Source organism: Carassius gibelio, chromosome A19 (genome assembly GCF_023724105.1).
Source record: "Carassius gibelio isolate Cgi1373 ecotype wild population from Czech Republic chromosome A19, carGib1.2-hapl.c, whole genome shotgun sequence".
In the NCBI taxonomy this organism is placed as follows: domain Eukaryota; kingdom Metazoa; phylum Chordata; class Actinopteri; order Cypriniformes; family Cyprinidae; genus Carassius; species Carassius gibelio.
The window spans coordinates 12,554,624-12,579,299 of NC_068389.1; the positions used below are offsets into that span (position 1 = coordinate 12,554,624).

The following is a 24,676-nucleotide window of genomic DNA, read 5'->3' on the forward strand; positions in this document are numbered from 1 at the left end:
CGGTCAGTTGTGTGCATTACTCATAGTCTTTAATTCTTGTCAATAATGCTGTGGTTATATTGTCTTAAACCTTGTCATCCTCATGGTCATCTCCCATTGAACCACTAATGCGGTCTGGATGACATGTATTGTTGCGGTGCATCATTGCGGTTTGCGTGGGGTTTTATGGAGCAAAATGCATTTGGAGAGCCCAAGCTTTTCCTCATTCATGTCTGTGTTAGAGTCACAGTGAATGTCTTTGATAAATGACTCTGATTTGTCCCTGCTGTTCTCCTTGGCTCTGGGGCCCCGGGGCCGTGATTCATACTGTTGCCAGGGCTGATGGAGGACAATAAGTTTAGGTTTTCAGGTCATCTGATACTGTTCCTAGTGCGCTCAGCAAGATCCAGCTGACAAGGCTTTTATACTGCTCTCATCTCACTATGCTCTTAGTTTACTGTGCTGAAGCAGTGTGTGTGTGTGTGTGTGTGTGTGTGCTAATGAGTATTTGAATGAGCCTCTGTGCTGGTCTTCTGTTGCTATTTGCTTGCCGTATTAAAAGTGTGTGTGTGTAGGTGTAGCATAGTGTTCTCACTAATGTAGGTCAGTAGATTGCTTGCTCCCTCCCTGCTCTGTGTGTATGTGTGTGTGTGTGTGTGTGTGTGTGTGTGTGTATGTGTGTGTGTGTTGGGTTTAATCCTGAGGGATAAGCAGGGAGGGCTGAGAGGACCCAACTGTGAAAGATTAGGACTTGGCTTTCCCGGGGATACCACAGCAACACACTGAGTGAGTTTGTGAGTAAGTGTGTGTGTGTGTGTACATTAAAATACCAGCCATTGGCATCAGTGTCATTAATCCTAAGTGGCTCCTGCAGTATCAACATTCATTAAAGAATAGTGTAAACTGCAGTCAGTGGTGTAAACTCACTCTCATACTGTGGGTTTCTCTCTCTTTTACTCTGCTGTCCTTGAAATATAATGGCTCCGTGCCTTCGCAGTATGTACTAAATAGGGATGAGTCATAGAGGTTGCTACCAATAATCATTATCTGTCAATTTTATGGAGTGAGTTGTACATTTGTTTTGTTTTTTTATCCCTCTGAAACATCATCCTTAGTGTTGGTACTGGACAGTGTTACATCAGAAAAAAAAAGATGTGATTTATACACTATATGAATTCATATTTAGTTGTTTTTGGATTCATTTATTTACTTTTAGCTATATTTTAGCCATGTTTTCTTTTATTGAATGGGTAATTCAATAAAAGAAGGCTGTTCGCTTAAGTAGTCTTGAGGTGACAAATTCATTTTTAGAGTTATTAATTTTCCAAATTAATATGTGATGAAAAACAATAGTTACTAATTATAAGGTTGTTTGAAATATCTCAGATTTGTACACTATATTATATCTATCATCATTATTTAATTTATTTTATTTATTTATATAATTTGGCTCAATTTTTTTTTTTTTTTTTTTTGCCAACAAGGCTTTATCTGTGACCTCATAGGATTGTTTTTTTTTTTTTTTGGAAAAAGATGCTGCTTCTGTTCTGTCCATAGAAACAAAGTGCTATATTGAATTCAAATAACTGACTTCTCAGTGGCTGATTAAGTGCGTTGTCCAAGAATGCATGTGTGCAGCATCAGTACATTCTTGGAAATACTACATGTGCCATGGTGGCATTGTCCTTTTATCTGTATTTTCTTAATAATAACAGTAAAAACAACCATAAATTGTACTGAGGTGTTTAAACAAGTAAATAATCAAGTATAATTTAACCACAGGGAATTTCCTTGATACCTGTAGTAATTAAACAAGAAAAATCTGCCCAATTTGTAGTTCTCTCCATGTCTTCCCCCCACACCCCAGTTTCCTAAACTCATTTGATGTGCTGAATTCTGCATACTGTGTTGTTGGGAAGTACGCAAATTCAGATGCAGAGGGTGTCTTTGGGTGTGCTTTGATTCATGTGAAGCATATATCGTATGCTCTTATATGTAGAGATTAAATCGAGATGCAGATCGTACATCAAATTGGGAACAAAGAACCACTGATTATCATTTAAATAATTTTTCAAAAATAATCCGATCATAAAGGATTTATTTCACTGCAGACATTCAAGGACCTGGAAGAGACCAGTTCAGATCTCTAGAATTGCCTTTAGAGTAAGTTATAATACCATCTGGATAATACTGTCATCTACCATGCATGATTACCTAATTCATTAATTTAAATGATTATGATAATTGGGTTATTAACATGCTTGATTACCCTTGTCTGATGCAAATTATAGTGAAGGAAAAAGACTTAAGAGAGGTTGGGGGTGGTACAAAGAGAGATGAAATGATAAATGAGCCAAAGGGAAGAAATGAGCAAGTAATGGATGGGGACATGAAATGTAAGAAAAAAAAAAAAGAAAAAAAGAGGCAGGAAACACTGATTGAGAGAGTGCTGAGAATAGACACCCTGCTCAATGTCAGTAGCTGTCAATCAATAGTGTTCAGCTGTTGCGTAACCTTTCTATACTACTTTGACTTAAGAGCAAACTGAGAGGACATGCTCCTGCTGTTTGTAATCAGCTGAGGGCTGTTGTGTCTGCTTTAAGTGATGACATGACCACTGTGAACCTAAACATAACCTTTGAACATAAAAAGACAATCAGTATTGTATGGTTACTTATTGTGTCTAATTTAAAAGCCTTGTCTGATGATATGAAGCCTGACAGGCACACTATAGAGATAGAGTAATGGTATGAGATGGTAATACCATGGTACTTTGGTATCAATATCATAGTTCTGAATGATTACCATATTCATATAGTCCACAAAGTTAATTCCCTGGTTCTTTAATGATACAAATTTCAACATAGTATTGCCATATCCACACAATAGTGTTACCATGGTGTAAGTGCAAAATACCGTGGTGAAGTGATGTTATCACATGGGAATACCATGGTATATGGTTACTCATGATTTTATTATCTGATACCTGGTACTCCAAGGTACGTCAAAGAACTGTCACTACATGTCCAGAAGATATGGTTATATTATGGCACTTTAATATATATATATACACAGTGGCTTAAAGGGTGGGTGCCTCTTACAGCAAAATCCGTCTGTTCTTTTATAGCAATGCGACACTTGTTAAATCATGAGGGCCTGTTTATCATGCAAAACCACCCTCCCACTAGTGCTGGACAACAGACGCAGCTGAATGGGTTCAATCAATAGAGCTCAGGGAGAAATGTCAAACAAGCCATAACACTGCACAGCATCACTGTTTCGTCACGTGTCTCCCCATACACTCTGGAGTAGGAGGTAGAGGAAAATGAGACACTGGCTTCCTGCTTTGATGGAGAGCTTTTAAAGTCAACATTTACATTTACATTTATTAATTAGCAGACGCTTTTATCCAAAGCGACTTACAAATGAGAACAATAGAAGCAATCCGATCAATAAGAGATCAACAATAGTATACGAGTGCCATGACAAATCTCAGTTAGTCTAGTACAGAACACATACCCAGGTTGTTTTTCTTTTTGTTGTTTTTTTTTTTTAAATAAGAATATGAAAGACAAGAAAAGAAAAGTGCTGGTATTAGTTGGTTAAGTGCTGGTGAACAAGATCAGTCTTTAGATCTTTTTTGAAAATGAGTAAAGACTCAGCTGTTCGAATTGAGATTGGGAGGTCATTCCACCAACATCAAATCGAAATAGACAGTTGTACCTTCCTAATACACATATGCACAATTCATTAGTACAGTGGTTCCAAAGTAAAGTAAACGTCTTAGTACACAATGTAACTACAGGAGAGTCAAGTTTTAAATAGTAAAAATATCAAAACTCTTTGGTCATTTTTGAGTGAGATGCATATGGTCTAATCAGCTTCAATGATATATGCTAAGCTGCAACTAAAAGGGCTACCTCCAGACCTGGAGATCGGCTGAATGGATTCAAAAACAGTAAGACACAACTGTTTACAACTCTAAGGAGTTGGAAAATGAGCCTGTTTTCAAAAATAGTGGAGTGTTCCTTTAAGCCTTGTGTACTGAAGTACTTAGTCCATTTAAGTCTAGCTTTATTATGCCATAGAAACACACTTTGTTTTCACATTGTAGTAGATGAGCCTCCAGTCTAATTTGTGATTGTGTGTTGCATAATGGTGAATGTGTTACTGGCTTCAAATAAGTCCTGAGTGCAGAGTGCTGGTTCATTATTAATGATGCTCACAATGTGTGCTCAATCTCGCCCTACAGGGGGTCAACTTACATATTCCAAACACAAGACACTGATGCCCACTCAAATGTACAGTGATATTTTAAAAAGCTATTGAATGCACTTAACTAGCCTTTCACTCTGAAGTGTCAGAGTTTATATGACTTTCTTCCACTGAGCTGTTTCCAAAACAGAAATAACCTTAATGACGCATGTGTTTATTTTTCAGGTTGTTCCTGCAGTCCTGGAGACTCGCTCTCAGAGGGAAATGATTCCGCATGAATTGCATGGACCGCTCTCCCACAGCAGGTGTGACTTCCATTGCTTAAGACTGAAATCTGTGTCCATCCGACCTTAGGCACAGGACACATCCCCTCACACCACCACTCTCCTCTCTACCCCATCCCCATCCTCGCTCTGAGCCAGTCAGTGGGACAGCACACTCTGTTAGCAGTACAAACAGAGACCAAGAGGGAGAGGAAAAGAGCCAAAAAAGACGGGGAAGAAACATACAGAAAGAGTAGTACAAGATTCTCAGACACCATGAAGTCAAACCAGGAGCGGAGCAATGAATGCCTGCCCCCAAAGAAGCGTGAAATCCCAGCAAGCACTCTGCCCTCAGAGGAGAGGCCCATGGTGATGGCGCCTGCCAATGAGAGCCAGCGTTCAGGGAACCTGGCCTGGCTTGCCAGTTTGGCAAGCGGACATGACAGAGGGCGGCAGCACACCAGCACCTCCTCAGAGCTCGATGGGCCTCAATACAAACCATTGTTAGCCACAGCTGAGAGCAATCATCCTTCATCCACGTACTTAACCAGATCTCCCACTGCAGTGACCACCATATCTGCAGTGTACACATCACCCCTCTCTCAGCATGCTGGCACCATCCAGTACACACCCCTGGCTCCTAATCTTCACTTCATCAGCTCTCCGTACTCTACACCATATGCTGGCTACATCTCACCTCTTGTTCCCCCTTTGGCTGCCACCACTACCACACAACGTGACGCTTATGCCAGTACCTCCAGTTCTCTAACATCCAAAATTGACCAGCACCACCAATTGGGCCGTCCTACTGGCCTGGTCACAACTGACAACACCTCTTTGTCCCACTCCACACAATACGTCCAAATTGCTGGTTCTCCTCTAAGCATATCTCCTCGGACTGCTCCGTCACCCCATACTCACTTGCCTCTACACTTACACCCTCACCACACGCACCCCATCAGTGGCCACTCGCCAGTCTTAGTTCAGTACACAGATGGACCTTTACCCAAGAGAGAGGAGACAAGGCCCAGGGAGGTGCTGAACGGAGAGTTAGAGAAGGACAGACGCTTTGGTCCATCTCCCGAATCTAGTGTAGGGAAACAGGGCAGCACTGCCAAAGGATGTTCCTCTACTCAACAGCACCAGATCCACCAGCAGCTGAGCCAACATCACTATGAGGCTCGGCATGTGGTGCTCCCTGCCGAATATGTGCAGGACAGTGCTACCATGCGGACCTCGTTGGTGCTGGTACCCAACAGTCATAGCTCCGGTGGTACACCTGACAAGATGCCTCCCCCAACATCCCACTCTGAGAAAGGAGGGATTTGTGCAGGCAAACCCATGTCCCGTAGTTCCTCCTCCTCTGCCTCCCTTCAATTTCCTCCTCCCCCTCCACCTGTGGACAGTCTGAAGGGGGCGTCTACCACAGTGTCTCCCCATGCAGTCATCCAGACCACACATAACACCACAGAGTCACTCTCACTGGGCCTCCCCTCCACCAATTTCTACTCCACCCAGCAGCCCATCATTGGTTACATTGCTGGCACAGGGCACCAGCAGCCTCTCAGCTACCACACCAGCCTATCTCAGCACCTGGTCATACCTGGAACTCAACCAGTCATCATCCCAGTGAGTGGAACTGAAGCTACTGCTACATCGACTACACCACACTTGCCTGCAGCACTACCCCATACTTTCGTCACCTCAACGGCCCCAAAAGTAGAGACTTTTGAGGCTACATCCCCATACCCTCACCCTGCCACAACTGTGTTTCAAGCCCAGTTGCATCTGCCTGTGGTTCCGGCCCCTGCTGGCTTGCTGACGACTCCACCGCCACCCTCAGCCCCTTCACTGCCCCCTTACTTCACCAAGGGCTCCATCATCCAGTTGGCAAATGGAGAATTGAAGAGGGTGGAGGACCTGAAAACAGAGGATTTTATTCAGAGTGCTGAGATCAGCAATGAATTGAAGATTGACTCCAGCACTGTAGAGCGCATTGACAGCAGTCATACACCTAACTTTGCTATTATACAGTTTGCTGTAGGAGAGCATCGCTCACAGGTGGGATAATATGTTTTTGCTTCACTCTTGATGTAGAATGTTTAATGAAATATCTTGTACAGTGCTGATTGTTTCATGACACTTGTAGTATGAGTATTTTTCGTATGAGTAATTTTCGTAAGTACAGTATTGTTCAAAATAATAGCAGTACAATGTGACTAACCAGAATAATCAAGGTTTTTCGTATATTTTTTTATTGCTACGTGGCAAACAAGTTACCAGTAGGTTCAGTAGATTCTCAGAAAACAAATGAGACCCAGCATTCATGATATGCACGCTCTTAAGGCTGTGCAATTGGGCAATTAGTTGAATTAGTTGAAAGGGATGTGTTCAAAAAAATAGCAGTGTGGCATTCAATCACTGAGGTCATCAATTTTGTGAAGAAACAGGTGTGAATCAGGTGGCCCCTATTTAAGGATGAAGCCAACACTTGTTGAACATGCATTTGAAAGCTGAGGAAAATGGGTCGTTCAAGACATTGTTCAGAAGAACAGCGTACTTTGATTAAAAAGTTGATTAGAGAGGGGAAAACCTATAAAGAGGTGCAAAAAATTATAGGCTGTTCAGCTAAAATGATCTCCAATGCCTTAAAATGGAGAGCAAAACCAGAGAGACGTGGAAGAAAACGGAAGACAACCATCAAAATGGATAGAAGAATAACCAGAATGGCAAAGGCTCAGCCAATGATCACCTCCAGGATGATCAAAGACAGTCTGGAGTTACCTGTAAGTACTGTGACAGTTAGAAGACGTCTGTGTGAAGCTAATCTATTTTCAAGAATCCCCCACAAAGTCCCTCTGTTAAAAAAAAGGCATGTGCAGAAGAGGTTACAATTTGCCAAAGAACACATCAATTGGCCTAAAGAGAACTGGAGGAACATTTTGTGGACTGATGAGAGTAAAATTGTTCTTTTTGGGTCCAAGGGCCACAGGCCGTTTGTGAGACGACCCCCAAACTCTGAATTCAAGCCACAGTACACAGTGAAGACAGTGAAGCATGGAGGTGCAAGCATCATGATATGGGCATGTTTCTCCTACTATGGTGTTGGGCCTATTTATCGCATACCAGGGATCATGGATCAGTTTGCATATGTTAAAATACTTGAAGAGGTCATGTTGCCCTATGCTGAAGAGGACATGCCCTTGAAATGGTTGTTTCAACAAGACAATGACCCAAAACACACTAGTAAACGGGCAAAGTCTTGGTTCCAAACCAACAAAATTAATGTTATGGAGTGGCCAGCCCAATCTCCAGACCTTAATCCAATTGAGAACTTGTGGGGTGATATCAAAAATGCTGTTTCTGAAGCAAAACCAAGAAATGTGAATGAATTGTGGAATGTTGTTAAAGAATCATGGAGTGGAATAACAGCTGAGAGGTGCCACAAGTTGGTTGACTCCATGCCACACAGATGTCAAGCAGTTTTAAAAAACTGTGGTCATACAACTAAATATTAGTTTAGTGATTCACAGGATTGCTAAATCCCAGAAAAAAAAAATGTTTGTACAAAATAGTTTTGAGTTTGTACAGTCAAAGGTAGACACTGCTATTTTTTTGAACACACCCCTTTCAACTAATTGCCCAATTGCACAGCCTTAAGAGCGTGCATATCATGAATGCTGGGTCTTGTTTGTTTTCTGACAATCTACTGAACCTACTGGTAACTTGTTTGCCACGTAGCAATAAAAAATATACTAAAAACCTTGATTATTCTGGTTAGTCACATTGTACTGCTATTATTTTGAACAATACTGTATGTACAGTATATACTGCATAATTTCATAGTGTTTATTATTGGCTATATACAGTATATATTTTAAGGTACATTAGAATCAAAGTTATAGTCAGTTAAATCCTGCTATCTAAAAAGGATTTCAGTGGAAGTAACTTGGCAAATTTTGTCCTTTAATGGTAGTTGGATAATATACAAATGGAATCCAAAGATTTCAATGCTCATTGGCAAAAAAAGTAATAATATTAAATCTTTGCACCTTTTACAAATGCCTAGGGATCTTTCTTTACTTTGTTACAGCTTTCATGCATTTTTAGCATCAGTTTGAATAACCATATGGTAGTCATTTCTATATTTTTAAAAGCTGTGAGGGTGTCAATGTCCTCCTATATGAACTCCACCTGCACTCAATCAGTGTAACTAGATGTGGGGTAAATTGGCAGCTGAAATAATCTCCCTGTTCCATAATCCTTCCCCTGGCTGTCCCTATGGCATCTTTGTTTAGTTTGTGTGGGATTCACTGGCAGAATTGAGTCATTCCTTATTTCTGCTCCCTTCTGTTGTACTGTGTGTGGGCTGTATGAAAAATCTGTTTCATTTGTCTGGGAGTTGAGATGGGGCCACCCACTCGAAAGCAGCTCTAAAGTCTGTCAGTTTGAGAGTCGCTGATTAACAGATGCTATTTAGCAAAGGCATTCATTCATATCACCAGGCATTTGTGCATGACTTCTACTGTATATTTTTAATGACCTCTCCTTTTGCCTTCCTTTTTCTCTCGCAGGTCAGTGTAGAGGTGTTAGTAGAGTATCCTTTCTTCGTGTTCGGACAGGGCTGGTCGTCATGTTGTCCAGAACGGACATCCCATCTGCTCGAGTTGCCATGCACCAAGCTTTCAGTAGGTGATGTCTGCATCTCCCTCACCCTGAAGAACCTGAGGAATGGCTCAATCAAAAAGAGCCAGGGGCAAGTTTTGGATGTGCCTACCCTTGGTCCACCCCTTAAATCACCCAAAGCACTCTCCAGTGGCGTGCGAGGGGGTGTTCGGCACACAGAACAGGAAAATGGACTTGGGCAGTGTGGAGATCAGGGAGGAGGAGGCAGTCAAGGCAACAGAGAGAATGGAGAACTGAGGTTTGGCGAAAGAGACACCTGCAAAGCACCAACGGTCACTGAATCAGAGTCCAGCAGCAAGCCCACAGGCCGCAAAAGGAGGTGGTCGGCCCCTGAGGGCCGCAAAGTAGAGAATCCTGAAGGAGAGCCTCCTTTAACGTTCCCCAAGCCTTCTTTCATCCCTCAGGAGGTTAAAATCAGTATCGAAGGCAGATCAAATATTGGAAAGTGAATGCAGATTGGACTGTCATATTGTAAAAGCAAAGTTTGCCTTCAGAATGTTTTAGGTTCTTTTTTTAAATTGAGTTCTGATTTAATTTTCTATCTGGATTATTTTACCTAAAGGCTAAATTTACTCCGTATGCACATTATCACTTCTAATATTGATGCATTCAATATTACACAAGCAATTGGTGCAATTCATTTGATTGGTCAAATTCAGGGCAGATGTGGTTCAAGGTGGAAAGGTAGTGAGATACAGGAAGGCTTCAGTATATACAATCAGTCACAACTAACATCTCTATTCTCTTACCTCTTACATCCTCTCCTTTTTTTTTTAGCATAGACAAACCTGGTTTATCTACACCTAGTGGCAATGTTAATGGTGGCAGAACGGAAATCACTCCTCCACTGGTTGCAGGAGCTTACATGATGTCAGCTATCTAGTTTAACTGTGACTAAAAAAAGACTATCCAAATCAGTTCTAACAATGTAGAGCAGTATCATCAGCGCAGTTAGACTAGCTTAGATCATATTAACATTTATTGAAATGGAAGATGATGTTTCCAAATACTATGGTACAGGCCAAGAGAGATGATGTCATTGAGCTAAGCCAGTTGCTCCTCAGAAAGATGAAACTATCATTTAAAGCAGGGAAAGATGGACGAGTCTATTTTTATATATCCAACTGTCTAACCTTTTATTTGATTATTTTTGTAGTTTTGCATGTTTTAATTTTCCATCTCACTTTTCATACCATACATGACAGGTAGTTTTATTTTTTTGTTTATATCACTTTTTCCGGTATTTTTTTTGTTTGTTTGTTTTTTTTGATGAATGTGCAAACCTTGCAATCAGGGGTCATGTTTTTTTTTTATATACATAGATGGGTTCTTGTCTGTGTGTGTGTGTGTGTGGGTGTGTGTGTGTGTGTGTGTATATATATATATATATATATATATATATATAATATATGCATGGATGTATCTTGATGCATACAAACACAATGGATCGTGCAGTCTCGCCTGTTTTTTTGTTCAAACAAGAGAAAGTTGTTTTTTTTTTCTAAAAGAAAGAGAGCGAAAGTTGTCTGAGAAGGATGAGATGAGTGTTGTCCTGAAGCACTTACCTAACACACCTGTCAAGCCCACTAGCTGATAGTAATTTAAATCAAATGAGTCAAATTATTATTATATAAATTATTACTATCATTTTTTATTATTGCTACTACTATTTTCTGTTGATCTTTCAACATGAACACAGTACTGTATGCTGTTTCATGAATTGGATGTTGTGTGGCACTCTGTGGTATGGTGATTGCTCACAAGGGTCACTGTGAAGGGATGAATGTAACAAGTGATAAAAGAGAAAACAATGAGATCTAAGAGGACTGCTTTAAAATAAGCACTTTTTCATTGTGTATGATGGGCTTAGCCTTCTCAAGTAAACCGAAAGCTTGAGTAAAGATAGGCACAAGAGGCCATGGCCCAGTAACAACTGCCATTTAATTCATTTAAAGCAAAAAGAGTCGTATGAAAGTGGGGATGCAGGTAGAATTAAGTACAGAGACTGTTTATATATTTAAGAGATATATGAGAGACAAAGTGAAAGTGAGAAACTCTGGCTATAGATATCTTCTGAGGATCGAAGGGTGTCATATACCTGTTTGTTAGCAATGTATGTGGTCGTGCACGCATGCAAGTCTGTGTGCTGTTGCGCACAGGCTTAAACACACATAAACTCGTGCACGGTTACGGTAATTTCAATCATGTTGAATTATGTCATGTATTTTTTGTACATTAACATGTATAGAACTGCATATGTTATATCTATCCTACTGTATGAGAGCGCAAGACTACATGAGCACGTTTTTAGTCCCGTCCCCCAAGACACTGACTCATCGAACGTATGTTAAAAGCAGTCATGTAGTAATTTCAGTGATCTGTAGTATATTTGTGAGCATGCGTGAGTGTTAGTGTGCGTGCGTGCAAATGTATGTGTATGTGTGTGTGTGTGTGTGTGTGTGTGTGTATACATACCACACATATTATAAATAGATATTTAAGTTCTACTTAAGAGAATATTGCAATTTGCACATTTGGAGAGATAGTAACATGATTTATTTTGTTTTCTGTCAGCACAGGACAGGGCCGAAAACCCAATTTTTATTGAAATGTAGCAGTTTTTTGACAAGTTTGCCTGGTTAGCAGGTCTGTTGGGTTCATTTTCGTTAGGAAAATCAGGAAGTCCCTTTTCAGGGGGTTTAAATCACACACAAAGACATAAAAGTAGGATTGTGCATGGTGCTGTGTCAAGGTGTTCGCTTCGTAGGGGTGGATGAAGTCATAGCCTGTAGCCTGCATACTTGTTGAGTCCTTTCAGTGGCCACCCTCAAGTTAGCTTGGGTAGATGAAGATCTGGCAGGAGGATGGGTGGTAGTACAGAATAAAAAAGGCATGGATGGACGGATGGATTTAATGAGTGGTGGAGGGTTGGTGGGTGAGTGCACCCCATATACAATTTGAAAATGCTTTATTTTTTTATAATAAAACAGGGTTTCTCAGATCAACACCACAACTTTTCTTTCTTTTTTTCCATTTGACATGACGTCTCTGTCCCCTCAAAGTGTGCATGTTTGAGTTTCACTTGGAATGCTTGCGTGGATGTGTCCGCTTAAACCAATCAAACTTGATATTTTTGTTGTGTTCAACATTTATTTTGGGCCAAAAGGTAGAAATAAGATGTGATGTTGTTTGTCCATTAAACCACCCCAACAACACGACCGTCAATGGCGAATCAATCTCGCATTTGTTTTGTTTCTCTGATCTTTCGCTGTCCTCCTTCTCTTCATGTAATGATCAGTGTTTCCGACGTCGCTCATTGCTTCGATCATTTTAAGAAAATTGTCTGCCTCCTTCTGGTTGCACAGTGCGGTTCCACGTACACACAAGAAGCATTCCGAACAACGGCACGTAGCAATAACCCTTAGTCTCTAGTGCTGAACCAAAAAATATATATATACAGAACCGGACATCAACGCCAGACCTCCTGTTCAACCTCAGCAAGCCATTTTTATCCTCTTTAGGTTGATTTTCAGTTTGCACAGCCAGCCCTCAGTAACTTCAGGGAGAAATACAAATTCATATGCAGTGACAGAGTCTGTCCCCTTCTAGCCATCTTAACCTGTAATCAATAGTGACCTCCAGATGCTCTTCAGGTGCCCATACAGAACCAGTACGCCTCTCTCAGAGTATGTTTACCCAACCGCAACCGCTAGCTACCTTCTTTTGCCTTGCATGTACGTGCAACCTCTTTCTCACCCGGCACACCCACTATAGTTCATGAACGTTGTTTTCTTTTCTCTCTTTTTATCTGTCTCTCTCTCTTATTCATAGCCATATAACCTTGACAGTATTTGGGATGGAGTTTCATATTGACTAGCTTGTTGAAAGGACAGTAGTTTTTTAATTTTAAGTGGGAAGAGTGATTTATAACTGTTGACTCATACATTTTTTTGCTAACACTCACCTATGAAATCTATTAAAGTCGATGTAAATTGACATTTCAACCCATTTTACTTCCATGATGTGGTGTATTTCATAGTTGGAAAAGGATATTCAATCAAGAAAAGTGGGCTTTTCAGTCTGCTAAAATAATACTTAAATACGTAATTGATAAATGTCAAGACAAGTAAATATGTTCTTTACGATGTTTTACCAACATCAGAGTACCATCCACTGATGAATCACTCAAAATAAGATCTAGAATGAGCATTGAGGAAGTAAATAAGGTCGATATTGATTCACACTGACTTTAAGGGTCACTTGTTATGTACCAGGAGACAAACAAGTTTAAATGTTTAATTTCAGGTATGTTTTTTTCCCCTTGCATTTGGACTTCAAGACCAATGACTATGTCACTGACTTCTTCTCAAATATTGAAGAACAAGTCCAACTGCAGATGAATTAAACATGCTTGACGTGCGATGACCTGAATGAATGAAACATCACAGATGTTCTGTGCCGTCTCATTTGATGGTCATCACAAACAAAGAGAATAAAAGATGCACATGGTACAGCTGGCGGTGTATTGTGCTGATAATGATAGTCTCTTTTGACTTCCAGTGCTAAGAGATGAGAAAAATAAGAGAACAGCAGAAGTGGCAGCCACTATTTTGACACCTAATTTTGTTTTTGTTTTTTGCATCAATGTCATTTAAAAACCTAAACCCCACTGATGATTTTCTAAAGTCTTCTTCTGTTTAAGTTCGACATGTTACACTCGTAACAGTCCGTGCCATCTGTATGTAGCACTGTTTCTGTGGTTTCCACCCATATACCTTCTCCCTTAAATTGTATTGTTTGTTTAAAACCATCTGTAGCCAGTGGGTTTTATGACTTTATTTTGCTGTTTGTGAGTAAATACGGCAAGTATTGTGTTTTCACTTTGTAGTGAACCCCTGATCTATCATTTTTGCACATTTTTTTCTTTTTTTCATTCTCTTTGGCAGAGGGGGGAGTTTTCCTGTCACTGACTTTATGACAACATCATTTGCGTTTCTGTTAAAGGTCAAAATCTTTCCTTGGGCTTACTCAGGGATGAGAAATAGGTGTGAATGTGTGTGTTGAGGAGGTTGTGTGACCTTTGAAAGGTTTGTGTACATGTAAAGAGATAAATATATATATGTATATATATATTCTTGTGTGTTAAACTGCTGTAACCAGAAGCAGTCATTTCATTGGCCCTGTGCTTTGGTTTCCCACAATGTCTCTACACCATATGAGGCCTTCCTAACATACTCTGTGTGTCTCTGTGTAACCGTCTGTATCGGTCTGTTTGTCCGCATCACAAGCTGTCTGTCCGTCTGCCTGTTGTCCCTCTGACGTCACAAGCCCAGATCCTCACACATGCAAGATTCTGAAAAAAGACTGAGAAATGATTCATCGACCTCATCAAAGTGGGGACCACTTTTATAGAAACAAATGAAAACAAAATGCACATTTTTTTTTTGTTCTTTATAAAATAGATAGACTTGATAATACTGTTTCAGCACTTTCTAATCCCGAGGAAAATAGGGTGAGAGGTTGGTGTCATCTCAGTTTCTCCCCTCTAATACGAATTCCCTCCGTCTCGGCCCGTTCCTGGGTCCAACGGGCTGAGACGACGAGGACAGAGAGTCGAAATGAAGTTGGAATGGTCCTCTAGGAACCTGAGATGACTTTACTTTTTGTTGTACTGATGTGTGCTCGAACACCGTCGTTCGGTTTTATTTGTTTTCTTTTCATGTTGGTTCTATATTTGACCTTGCTTCATGTACTTTGGACTTTGTACTTTGGCTTCGGTCTCCTCTGTAGCACTCTTTTATCATGGTTGGAGACGAGAGAAAGTGTTTAAATGAATGTTTTTAAGAGTTTTCGAGCGGCTCTGTGACAGCTCGCGCTCTCATAAGAGGAGCACCGCTGACAATTTCCTTGTTTTTATTTTCATTTCTCTGGCACAAATGTCAAAAAAAAAGACAAATGTTGGATTGCGAGTTTCAGCAGTTTGAAAAATAAATCAAAAGATTTTCTTTTCTTTTATTGTGGCTTATTGGGGAAAAAAATCTATATATATGTTTTTAGTTTTCTTTTCTTTGAAATCAGTTGTAAAATCAGTCAGGATTTCTCTGTTTAACTTGACTGTTGTTTGACATCTTGTCAACTGTCCAAACCGCTGGATTAATAACCTCAGGCTGAGAATCTTCTTGCAGGCCCACATTATGGTTTTGTTTCACCCTAACTAACTGATGTATGGTTTGCTTGATATGGGTATTGTAACTAGTCTTATTGTTAATTCTATAGTTAATATATGAGCATTCAGCTATACCAGTGCTGGATAGTGAAAACAGTGCACACTCCTTAAAAAAAGGAGCCCGGCCCTCATCTTTTACATCGTTTCGTGAGCCGGTAAACTGACAAACACTTCCTCAGAGAGCGGTAAAGCCGGGCGCAGGAAAGAGACTAATACAACCATCCTCTGATGTATCCTGAGCAGTATTTGTCACTGTTGGGTTGAACTGGACACTCAACCCTGGTTAACATCTGAGAACTAAACGCCAGGGACGTACTGACCATCACAGGCCTGAACCGACTCGTGTACAGATGCTGTTTTCACATACCCGTTGTCACCTTCACGCATAGCAATCGACAGCCTCGTAACGTGTGTATTTATCCTTCAGAATTTGTACTACACTCTTGAGATAACATATCTTCAAGTATCTTCAAGGAAAAAATGTCATTTTGTAAATCTGGATTTATTGCCAATGAATGCTTAATAAGATGTCTCTGTAAAACTGTACTCTGTAAAATCTTTTTAGGCCTAATTTTAACATGTCCGTAATTTCCGAGTATGTTTTGTGTAAAATTGGATTCTGAATAAACATTGAAGGTAGTTTCTCAGCACTTGGAATAATCGGCCCGAGATTTTAAAGCTGAGGTCAGATACACAAACTATTAGCCGGAGGTGAATAACACTATGTACTCTATGTCAGGTGAACGGCGTTTGGTTATCATTAAATGTGCACGCATGTCCAGCCTCTTTTTTTTCTTTTTCCCTTTTGAGATTGAAATGTTAAGATGTGTTTTGTGATAAACAGGAAGCCATTGGTCATTCCTCAGGAAGGAGAGGGTTCAGATATTGCAGTATTACCCCAGGCTTGCTGGACTATAGAGGTGTCGCAGGTCTTGTCATAAAGAGATTTGAAGTCTTCCATTGGAAGGGAAATGGAAGCTGTTTCTAGTTTCTTTTTTCACTTGCCATTGGGCAGAAAGATCCACGTTAATAAAACCTCCGGACTGGACCTTTACCTACTGTTAGAAAACAATGACTCAGTAGAGGCAGGTTGCCATATTGTTAGTGTTGTTGTTTTCTCCATTGCTTCAGTGCTGTGAATTTACTGAACCTGCAGTATAGTATGTAAGACACCACGCAGAAATGTTTAGCGAGACTGTTAAAGAAAAATTGAATGTTGCATCCTGTCCTGAGGTTCTATTTTCTTGGAATTGTATCGGAAGAGTCTGGGCAGTAGCAAGAGATGGTTGTTGGGAGAGGAAGTAGTGTTTTGCACCTTATTTAGTAAAGGAAACTAGATTAAAAAAATATAAATCCATAGGTAGGAAATCATTGTGAAAGGCCAATTTATTTATTTTTCTTTTGGTTCATTTTATTTCCAAATGCGTGCATACTATGTAAGTTGTGCAAAAATATTGTACTTGCACTAGCTTTTTTTAAAAAGAAAACTAATATAAAAAACATTTGAATTGAAATTCTATTTTCTAATTGTGGTGTGTCTATTTGTAGGATACACTCACGTGGTTTCTTGGATTTTTTTGGTCCCTTTCTTTGATGGTGCTTGCCGGTTTTCTAGTTAGAACTTATTTCATTATTCTGAAAAACAAAAACAATATTTGATTCAGGTTGTGAACAAATTTGTTTAAAAAAGAAATTGTCTGTATACCAGTACAAGTTTATTGTTGCAGTATACACGTACTAATAAAAATGACAGTGCCAATTGCAAACTGCACCCTTTTTTGGAGTTTTTGATTTGTGAGAATGGGATTTTAAAGGTGCTTTTTTTTCAGATACAGTGGGCATATTTCACAGACAGACATGAAGCTATACTTGCAAAAAATTGCACACCGAGGTATTCCACAGGCTTCTTTGGCTCTATTGCACCTAGTCAATGGAGTGTGGGTGTTGGCGGAGGAGGCGGCCTTGAGTATTCACTTCTGTTCCGGACTGGATCATTCATTTGAAGAAGTGTAGATCATGGAAGACACTGAGATCTTATCAGACACAATCAAACCCACACCTGACTGTTGGAAACAGTTATGACCAATACAATAAGTCAGACCGATGATTTTGTGTCTACCATTTAGTTTGAATCACAGTACATAGTCTTAAAGGAAGGTGAGCCTACACATTTAATAAAAAAAAAAAACACTATCATGTTTGAGCCAGTGAGATATGCTTGGGTTCCTAACAGAGTGCAACAGTCGAGTTCCTGGAGTAAAAATTCTATTCATTTTTAACAATTCATTAACTAAGACAGACCTACTGTGAGCTATGAAGAGGTTAATCAATATTACATGCTTTTGTGGGTGAGCTACTTTTGTTCAAGCTAAAGGTGTCGGCCTGTATTATTTCAACTTAGTTAAAAAAAATGATTGCATTCAACAATAATTGCATTCACTCTCATGAAGCCATGCCGATCAGTCTCCCTATGCTCTGAAACTAAAATAATTGTATGCAGAATATGCATTTATACAATAAAAGTGTTGTTTCTGTATACATAATATCTTTAAATCAATAGTTTATACTTATAGTTTTAATTTCAATTGCATTTGCAGTGCTTTATGGGACTTTTGTTCTTTCCTCTCAGTAAAACCATTCTCAGGCTTGTACTACTGACTTTTAAATACTTTTTTTTTTTTTTTTTTTTTTTTTTGCTTCAGATCAAAGTTTGTAATGTTGCAATTGTCCTCGTAGCTAGTTGGTTTGGATCATGTTTATAACTCTTTAACAAAGAGTTTTTAAAAAATCCTTATGTGAAAAATGAATGGTAAAAATACTTGGGAACCAAGGCCGTTCTCTCGTTTCATACAAACTCAAGTGGCGCCATCTTGTTTTTCAGTAATCATCTAGTAAAAAAAAAAAATACCTAAGAGGACATCAGTATTTCTATTACCAGAGTGTATAGGCTGATAGCTTTGTTTGCTGTAATGGACAGTTTTTCTTAGTATAATATACAATCACATATAGTCAGTCAGTCATCATTGTAAAATAACATATTTGATCACATAATTGGCAAAAAAAGAGAAGATATTTAAGGCATAAAACAACAACATTTCTTGTTCAGATGTTTATTCCTCCATATGTAATGTTTTACTCGTAATACATTTAATAAAGTATTTTCTACATCATCTAAACTGCACAAGTCATGTTGAAGAAATGAGGTGCAGTAGTTTTCACATTCCTCTGGTCTGATATGACATCCCACCACACCCTCTGTACAATCACAAAGGAAGCAGGCCAGCAGAAATTGTTCACAACAGTACAAATTGCACCACTCGCTGCTCAAATCAACTCAAAGTTACAACACACATGGGACTAGATCTTAATGTGGCAGAGAATTTTCTCTACTGGTGTGTAAATTCTCCACCAACATGCATTTCTTTCTCTCAAACCGTCATGCTGATCGTTACACTCTAGGGAGAGAATGGGTTGCAGCTTCAAAGAATGAATTCGCCCCAGTATTGTACTGTCAAGAGATTTGATGTTTCTTATTCAACCTCTGCATCATACAGATGCAGACCCACTACTTACTTTAGAGAACTTGAAATGAATAAAACTGAGCATGCTGCAACATAATTGGTTTTCCAAGGCAATGTATTGGGGTTCAGCAAGGTTCCTGAGCAAAACAATATCTATGGGTCTGTCTTTAAGAGTGTAAGAGTTACAGAATGAATAAGATACTGTAGATTCATGAATCTAATGAGCACAGAAAACTGTAAAAAAAAAAAATAAAAAAATAAAAAAGCCAGAGGAAAATATGTTTATGAATGCATCTGCCGTTTAAAGGAACAGTGCATCCAAATTCACAGAACAAGGACAATGATCTTTTTCAGCTCAACTATCCCTTAACTGGTGAATCTGTATTTGTGAGTGTACGTTTTTAGTGTGCACAACTAAGTGAACATTTGGCTAGACTGCTGTGTGACTCTGATGAAGGTCGTCCTGCGGCTCAGTTCTTTGAGTTTGGCAGCTCCGACATATGTGCAGGTGGACCGCAGGCTGCCCAAGATGTCCCTGATGGTGTTCTCCACGTCACCTTTGTAGGGCACCTGGGCCATCCTGCCCTCTGATGCCCTAAAATCACACAAACAGATAAGATGCCCTGTAATATCAGTTATTTTTGTAGCAAATGCACTTAAACCCCAAAATTTATAGCTTTAAATATGCCCTATAAATGTATGAAAACATCCTCACCTGTACTCCTCTACTCCTCCAACATAATTCTTCATGGCAGTGTCTGAACTCATCCCATAAAACTCCCATAAATCTGCCCCAACACGTAAAATTCATTATTAGATACATTAATGCTTTATAGTTGGACAACAATATAACAAGCATACTGTATAATAGCAATTTTTTTAAATAATGGTACAAGAACAGTAAAATTGTGTTTTATAGTTTAGAAAAAAAACAAGAACTTAATTCACCAAAAGCTTTAGCAACATCTTCAGTGCAACTGCAGCCTACGTCCCAGAAGACAAAAAAATTAAATCACTGCAACACTCTATTCTAAGAAATAAGTCTGGTTAGATGTTAAAGAAGCCTTTTAGTCTTTCTGAGGAGGCAAGCAAAACTGAAAAGATAGGGAAACTGTGGCACTGAGTTGAGGATGCTGCTCTCTTGTGGTAGTGTGACACCACTGTCTTAAGCACTGCATTACAGCATGGTAACATGCTAACAGTGATAGCTATTTAAAGAGCCTCACAGAGATGATGTGTCCCTTCAGTCCATGGGCCGAGTCAGCACACTCGATAACAGCGATCAGTTGAGGATATCCCACAACGGTCTTAATGCGTGTGGTGCATACAGAACCTGAAGATCACAGTGTTTTCAAATCACCGTGCTCCAGAATAAGTAATATGTAATTTAATTTAAAAGATGATTGTGTACTATGAATATGTATTACAGTGTTGGGAATTCTAATGTGATACCTGGCCCAATGCCCACTTTAATGATATCAGAATGAGCTCCTCCATCATCTCCCCCGTCACCACATTTCCTGCCTAAATCATCAAGATATGTTATATGATACTTTTTACTTAAAAAAACACAAAATAAATCAATATTTTTTGTCTAATTGACATGACATTTGTTATGTTACATTTGGGCAAAAAATCTCACCATGATGGTGTGCTTTGGAAGCTTTTCCTGAACCCTTTTTACAAACTCCACAAAGTGTTCAGAGTAGCCATTGGCCACGTCCAGGCAGATGTACTGGATGAGAGGAATGGCCTCCAGGATTCTGCACAGTTTCTCCAGATTCGCCGCTCCACTGCCCGAGCTGGCCGCCACATGCTGAGGATGAGAGGAAAGATGGCTTCTGTGATTCACCACATTAAAATTATGAATTTGCTATCTAGAAAGCTTTTGTATGCTTGATATAACTCTAGTTGCATTGCCTAGTTTGCTGTCATTCTGTTATGATAAAAAACACTGGTCAAATATGCATATGATGCCTGACATCTAAAAGATTTTCAACCATATATAAAAACAAATAAAAAAATACTTAAGTGACATTATTAGATACTATAGGAGTACAGAGTTTTTAAGTGTTACAATCGCCCCACCAGTTTCCCCTATCAAATGCGTATTAGTCTGTTGAAAGGCTATTACAGTCTAATGTATAATATATTCGGTGTGACACTTGCTCAGGTGTTGCTCGGGCTGGTTGCTGCTATGGCATTGCTAAGGTGTTGGATAATAGCTGGGTGGGATGCTAGGACTAGCTGGGATGTTTTATCTGCTATGGCAGATTTAGTGTTAGAACTCCGATGCTATGGCATTGGTAGTAGGCAGTTGCTAGAGTGTTTATTTTGGTTTGATGTTGATGTAGTTTCTGGATGAACTGCTTAATTAAACAGCTTTTGATCAAGCAAGGCAAGAAAGTCTTTTTTTGCCCTTTCACCTCAAGGCACTCTGGATGACTGGCTGCAAAAGTCTTCCACTCCTCCAGGGAGCAGTGTTTCTGGATGGCTGTGAAGAGAGTGTGCTGAAAGACAGAGCAGAGAGACGTCTGAGAGGGCAGTGAGTGTCTGGCACTGAGACAGACAGAAATATAAGAGCCTCTGGTCTTCCGTGTCAAGCCAAGGTAACAAAACTCCATCAGTGATAGATATGGAGAAAAAAAATTAAAGGAGATTAAAAAAAACCTTAGGAGATACCAGGCTCAGTCAGGGCCCAGTTCTCCTCTGGACAGATGAAACTAGCATGGTGTGGTTTAATTTCAGGCAGCAACACAAGTCAGATGGACTTAGCAGAGGACTCGTCTGGTTTTTGTGGTCTTGTGCCGATGGGCGACGAGATCTTCACAGGGGATCGGTCTCTGCTGATATTCAGAGCTGCAGTGGTCGTCTCTAGGCGGTGATCCACCATCTGGACTGAATACAGAGGGCTATCACAGCTGTGCTGATATTCAGCCATATCGCACTGATACTCATATGATATTGCTAATACTTAGCATACACACACACACATAGACGCGTGCACAGAAAGATGGCTCTTTTATGTCAGCTGTCTAATACACAAGGTTATGTCAAAAACACAAAGTTCACAAACACAGTTGGTTATGTTCGTAAATGTAAACAGCCGCATGTGTATCAGTATCTTGAATCTGTGAAACAATGTCTCTTGGACATAGCAACTATACACACATAACTCAATCAGGCCTCACCCCCTTTTATTTATTTGCTTATGCCTTGGGTGGTAATTATTTAAATTAAGGATACTGCAACTTTTTAGAATATATATATAAACAAAAACCAAACCAACCCTAAATATTTGAATGCTATTATATACAATGTATATGTAATCAGATTATGACCAAATTCTGATTTATATCACCATCCACAGCTGACATAGTGTGATGGGCTTAAGTTAATTTGTGCTGAATCATTTATAGGTTTGTCAGAGAAAAAAACTATTGCAACCTGATATCCACAGACATTATCTCTTTTTCATGTACAGACACTCTCAGGTTCTCAGAATTACTTTGCAGCAGTTACTGGAACTGGAAATGACTGAGGTCACATCAGTCACACTACACTGCCCTATGAAAACCCATCCTGCTGCTATTTTACTGCCGTTGAGCCGTGTAAAATATAAATAAAATGATTATAAATGGAAAACATGGATTTTGAAATGAGCTGTTCAGCTATAATACTGGAAACTTAACTGTCTAAGTGAATAATAAAATAATTACAGGTGTACAAACCATATCATCACAGTGCAGCAAAGGTGTTTATGTCTGGAAGAAGGTATTCCATTTGTGCAGATGATCATGTAAGTGTATGTTTTGTTCCCATTATGAGTTGTGGGGCAGACCAAGTGTGACCAAGATCAACACCACAGTGAAATTTCTTCTGATATGTAGACAGGCCTATTTTTAAACACGCTTTCAAAGCACAAGCTCTCAGGTTGCTTTTCCTTAGCCTGATCAGTCAACCCTGAAAACCGCTGGGTTTGTTTCAAAACACATCAACACCAGGAAATAAAGAGAAGCCATTACATACTGGAGTCTGTTGATCAAGCCTGATTAACTGTTACTGGTTGAAGCTTAAACATGGGCCCCATAAATCCAGCTCTGTCAAAAAGACTTCAAGGTCATCCTGATTTTTACTTTCATTCTTTGCCATTCACAGACACATACAGCTCCCTTGGTACTCATTTTAAGTTAATCATTCAGGTATAATGAAATAAGGCCAATGACAGATTTCTTATATTAGAGACAGCAAGCAAGATGTTCTTACCTCAGACCTGCTTTTCAGACTACTCCTCTTTGGTCTGAAGAGGACATCTTTGAAGTCCAGTTTGAGGTCAGCATCCACCCGGGGCATAGTGACAGGCCTGAGAGCGGATGAGAATCTCCTCCTGAGCCGGGCTGGTCCAGATCTCCAGGCACCAAACCCGAACCGGCAGAAAAAGAGTGTATTTATAGTGTAGAAAGGTCCGTCACTAATCTGTTTGTCCAGCATACATTAAGAGTAATTTCATATCAACTCTAAGAAAGGATATTTTCGTGGCCACAGAAAATACTTTCATACACTATTAATGCATCAGAGCATGTACTGTAGCTTGGATCAAAATCGTAAGGGACATTGATTTGCAAGGCAGAATTAGAAACTAGTCTAACAGACAAACATACATGCACGCATACATACAAAAGGAGAGCAAAGTGGATGAATGAAGCCATTAGAGAAACCAGAGAATGCAGTTATGGAAAGAGTCAGTTAACCACCTGAGAAAAACCATCAGCGCAGTTTAAGAACGGGGTCTATAGCTTATACTAAACCTCTGTTTCGTTTAGTTAAATGTACGATACTCGCATTGCCTTGGCCTGGAACGAGCGTCGGGATGCAAGTCTTAATGGTTTGGAGTTATGATCACCTTATTCCAGGGTTTGAAGAGTAATGAATTCCAAAGATGTTCTGATTAAATGGTGATTGGGAGTTTCTTCCCAGTGGGAAGTGAAAAAGAGCTAAGAGAGACATCAGCTGCGATCCATTTGATCTTTGGTAAATGGAAAGTCAAGGCAGAAGGTAGGCACATGCTTACAAAGAACTAGTTAATTATAGACCAATCTCGAATCTCCCTTTTCTGTCCAAGATACTAGAAAAGGTAGTATCCTCACAATTATATTCCTTCTTAGAAAAAAATAGTATCTGTGAGGATTTCCAGTCAGGATTTAGACCGTATCATAGTACTGAGACTGATCTTCTTAGAGTTAAAATTACATGCTCTTATCATCTGATCGTGGTTGTATCTATTAGTACTACTGGATTGACCACAACATTCTTTTGCATAGACTACAACACTTTGTTGGCATTAATGGAAGTGCATTAGCATGGTTTAAATTGTACTTATATGACCGCCATCAATTCGTAGTAGTGAATGAAGAGGTATCATATCGATCACAAGTGCAGTATGGAGTACCTCAAGGCTCAGTACTAGGGTCGTTACTCTTCACGCTTTACATGTTACCCTTGGGAGATATTATCAGGAAAAATGGTGTTAGCTTTCACTGTAATGCAGATGATACTCGGCTCTATATTTCTTCTTGGCCCGGCAAAACATACAAATTTGAAAAACTAATGGAATGCATATAAAAAAAAGAGTCGATATAAAAAACTGGATGACGAGAAATTTCTTACTTCTAAATTCTGAAAAAAACAGAGGTGTTAATTATAGGGCCTAAAAACTCTGCTTGTAATAACTTAGAACACTGTCTAAGACTTGATGGCTGCTCTGTCAATTCTTCGTCATCAGTTAG

At 39.6% G+C, this 24,676-nt stretch overlaps 1 protein-coding gene and 1 pseudogene across 4 annotated transcripts in view; one reads left to right on the forward strand and one right to left on the reverse strand.

Annotated features, from left to right (window-relative positions):
- LOC127935721 (ataxin-1-like) overlaps positions 1-17,135 on the forward strand; it is a 91,914-nt gene extending 74,779 nt beyond the window's left edge. For all 4 annotated transcript variants that reach the window (XM_052533828.1, XM_052533825.1, XM_052533827.1 and 1 more), the window contains 2 exons: positions 4,420-6,518; positions 9,032-17,135. In XM_052533828.1, the coding sequence (XP_052389788.1) occupies positions 4,734-6,518; positions 9,032-9,592 (2,346 nt within the window). In that variant the 5' untranslated portion in view covers positions 4,420-4,733 and the 3' untranslated portion in view covers positions 9,593-17,135. The remainder of the gene's footprint in view (positions 1-4,419; positions 6,519-9,031) is intronic.
- Positions 17,136-18,324: 1,189 nt separating this feature from the next.
- On the reverse strand, positions 18,325-23,359 carry LOC127934962 (GMP reductase 1-like; annotated as a pseudogene).
- Between the last annotated feature and the right edge of the window lie 1,317 nt (positions 23,360-24,676).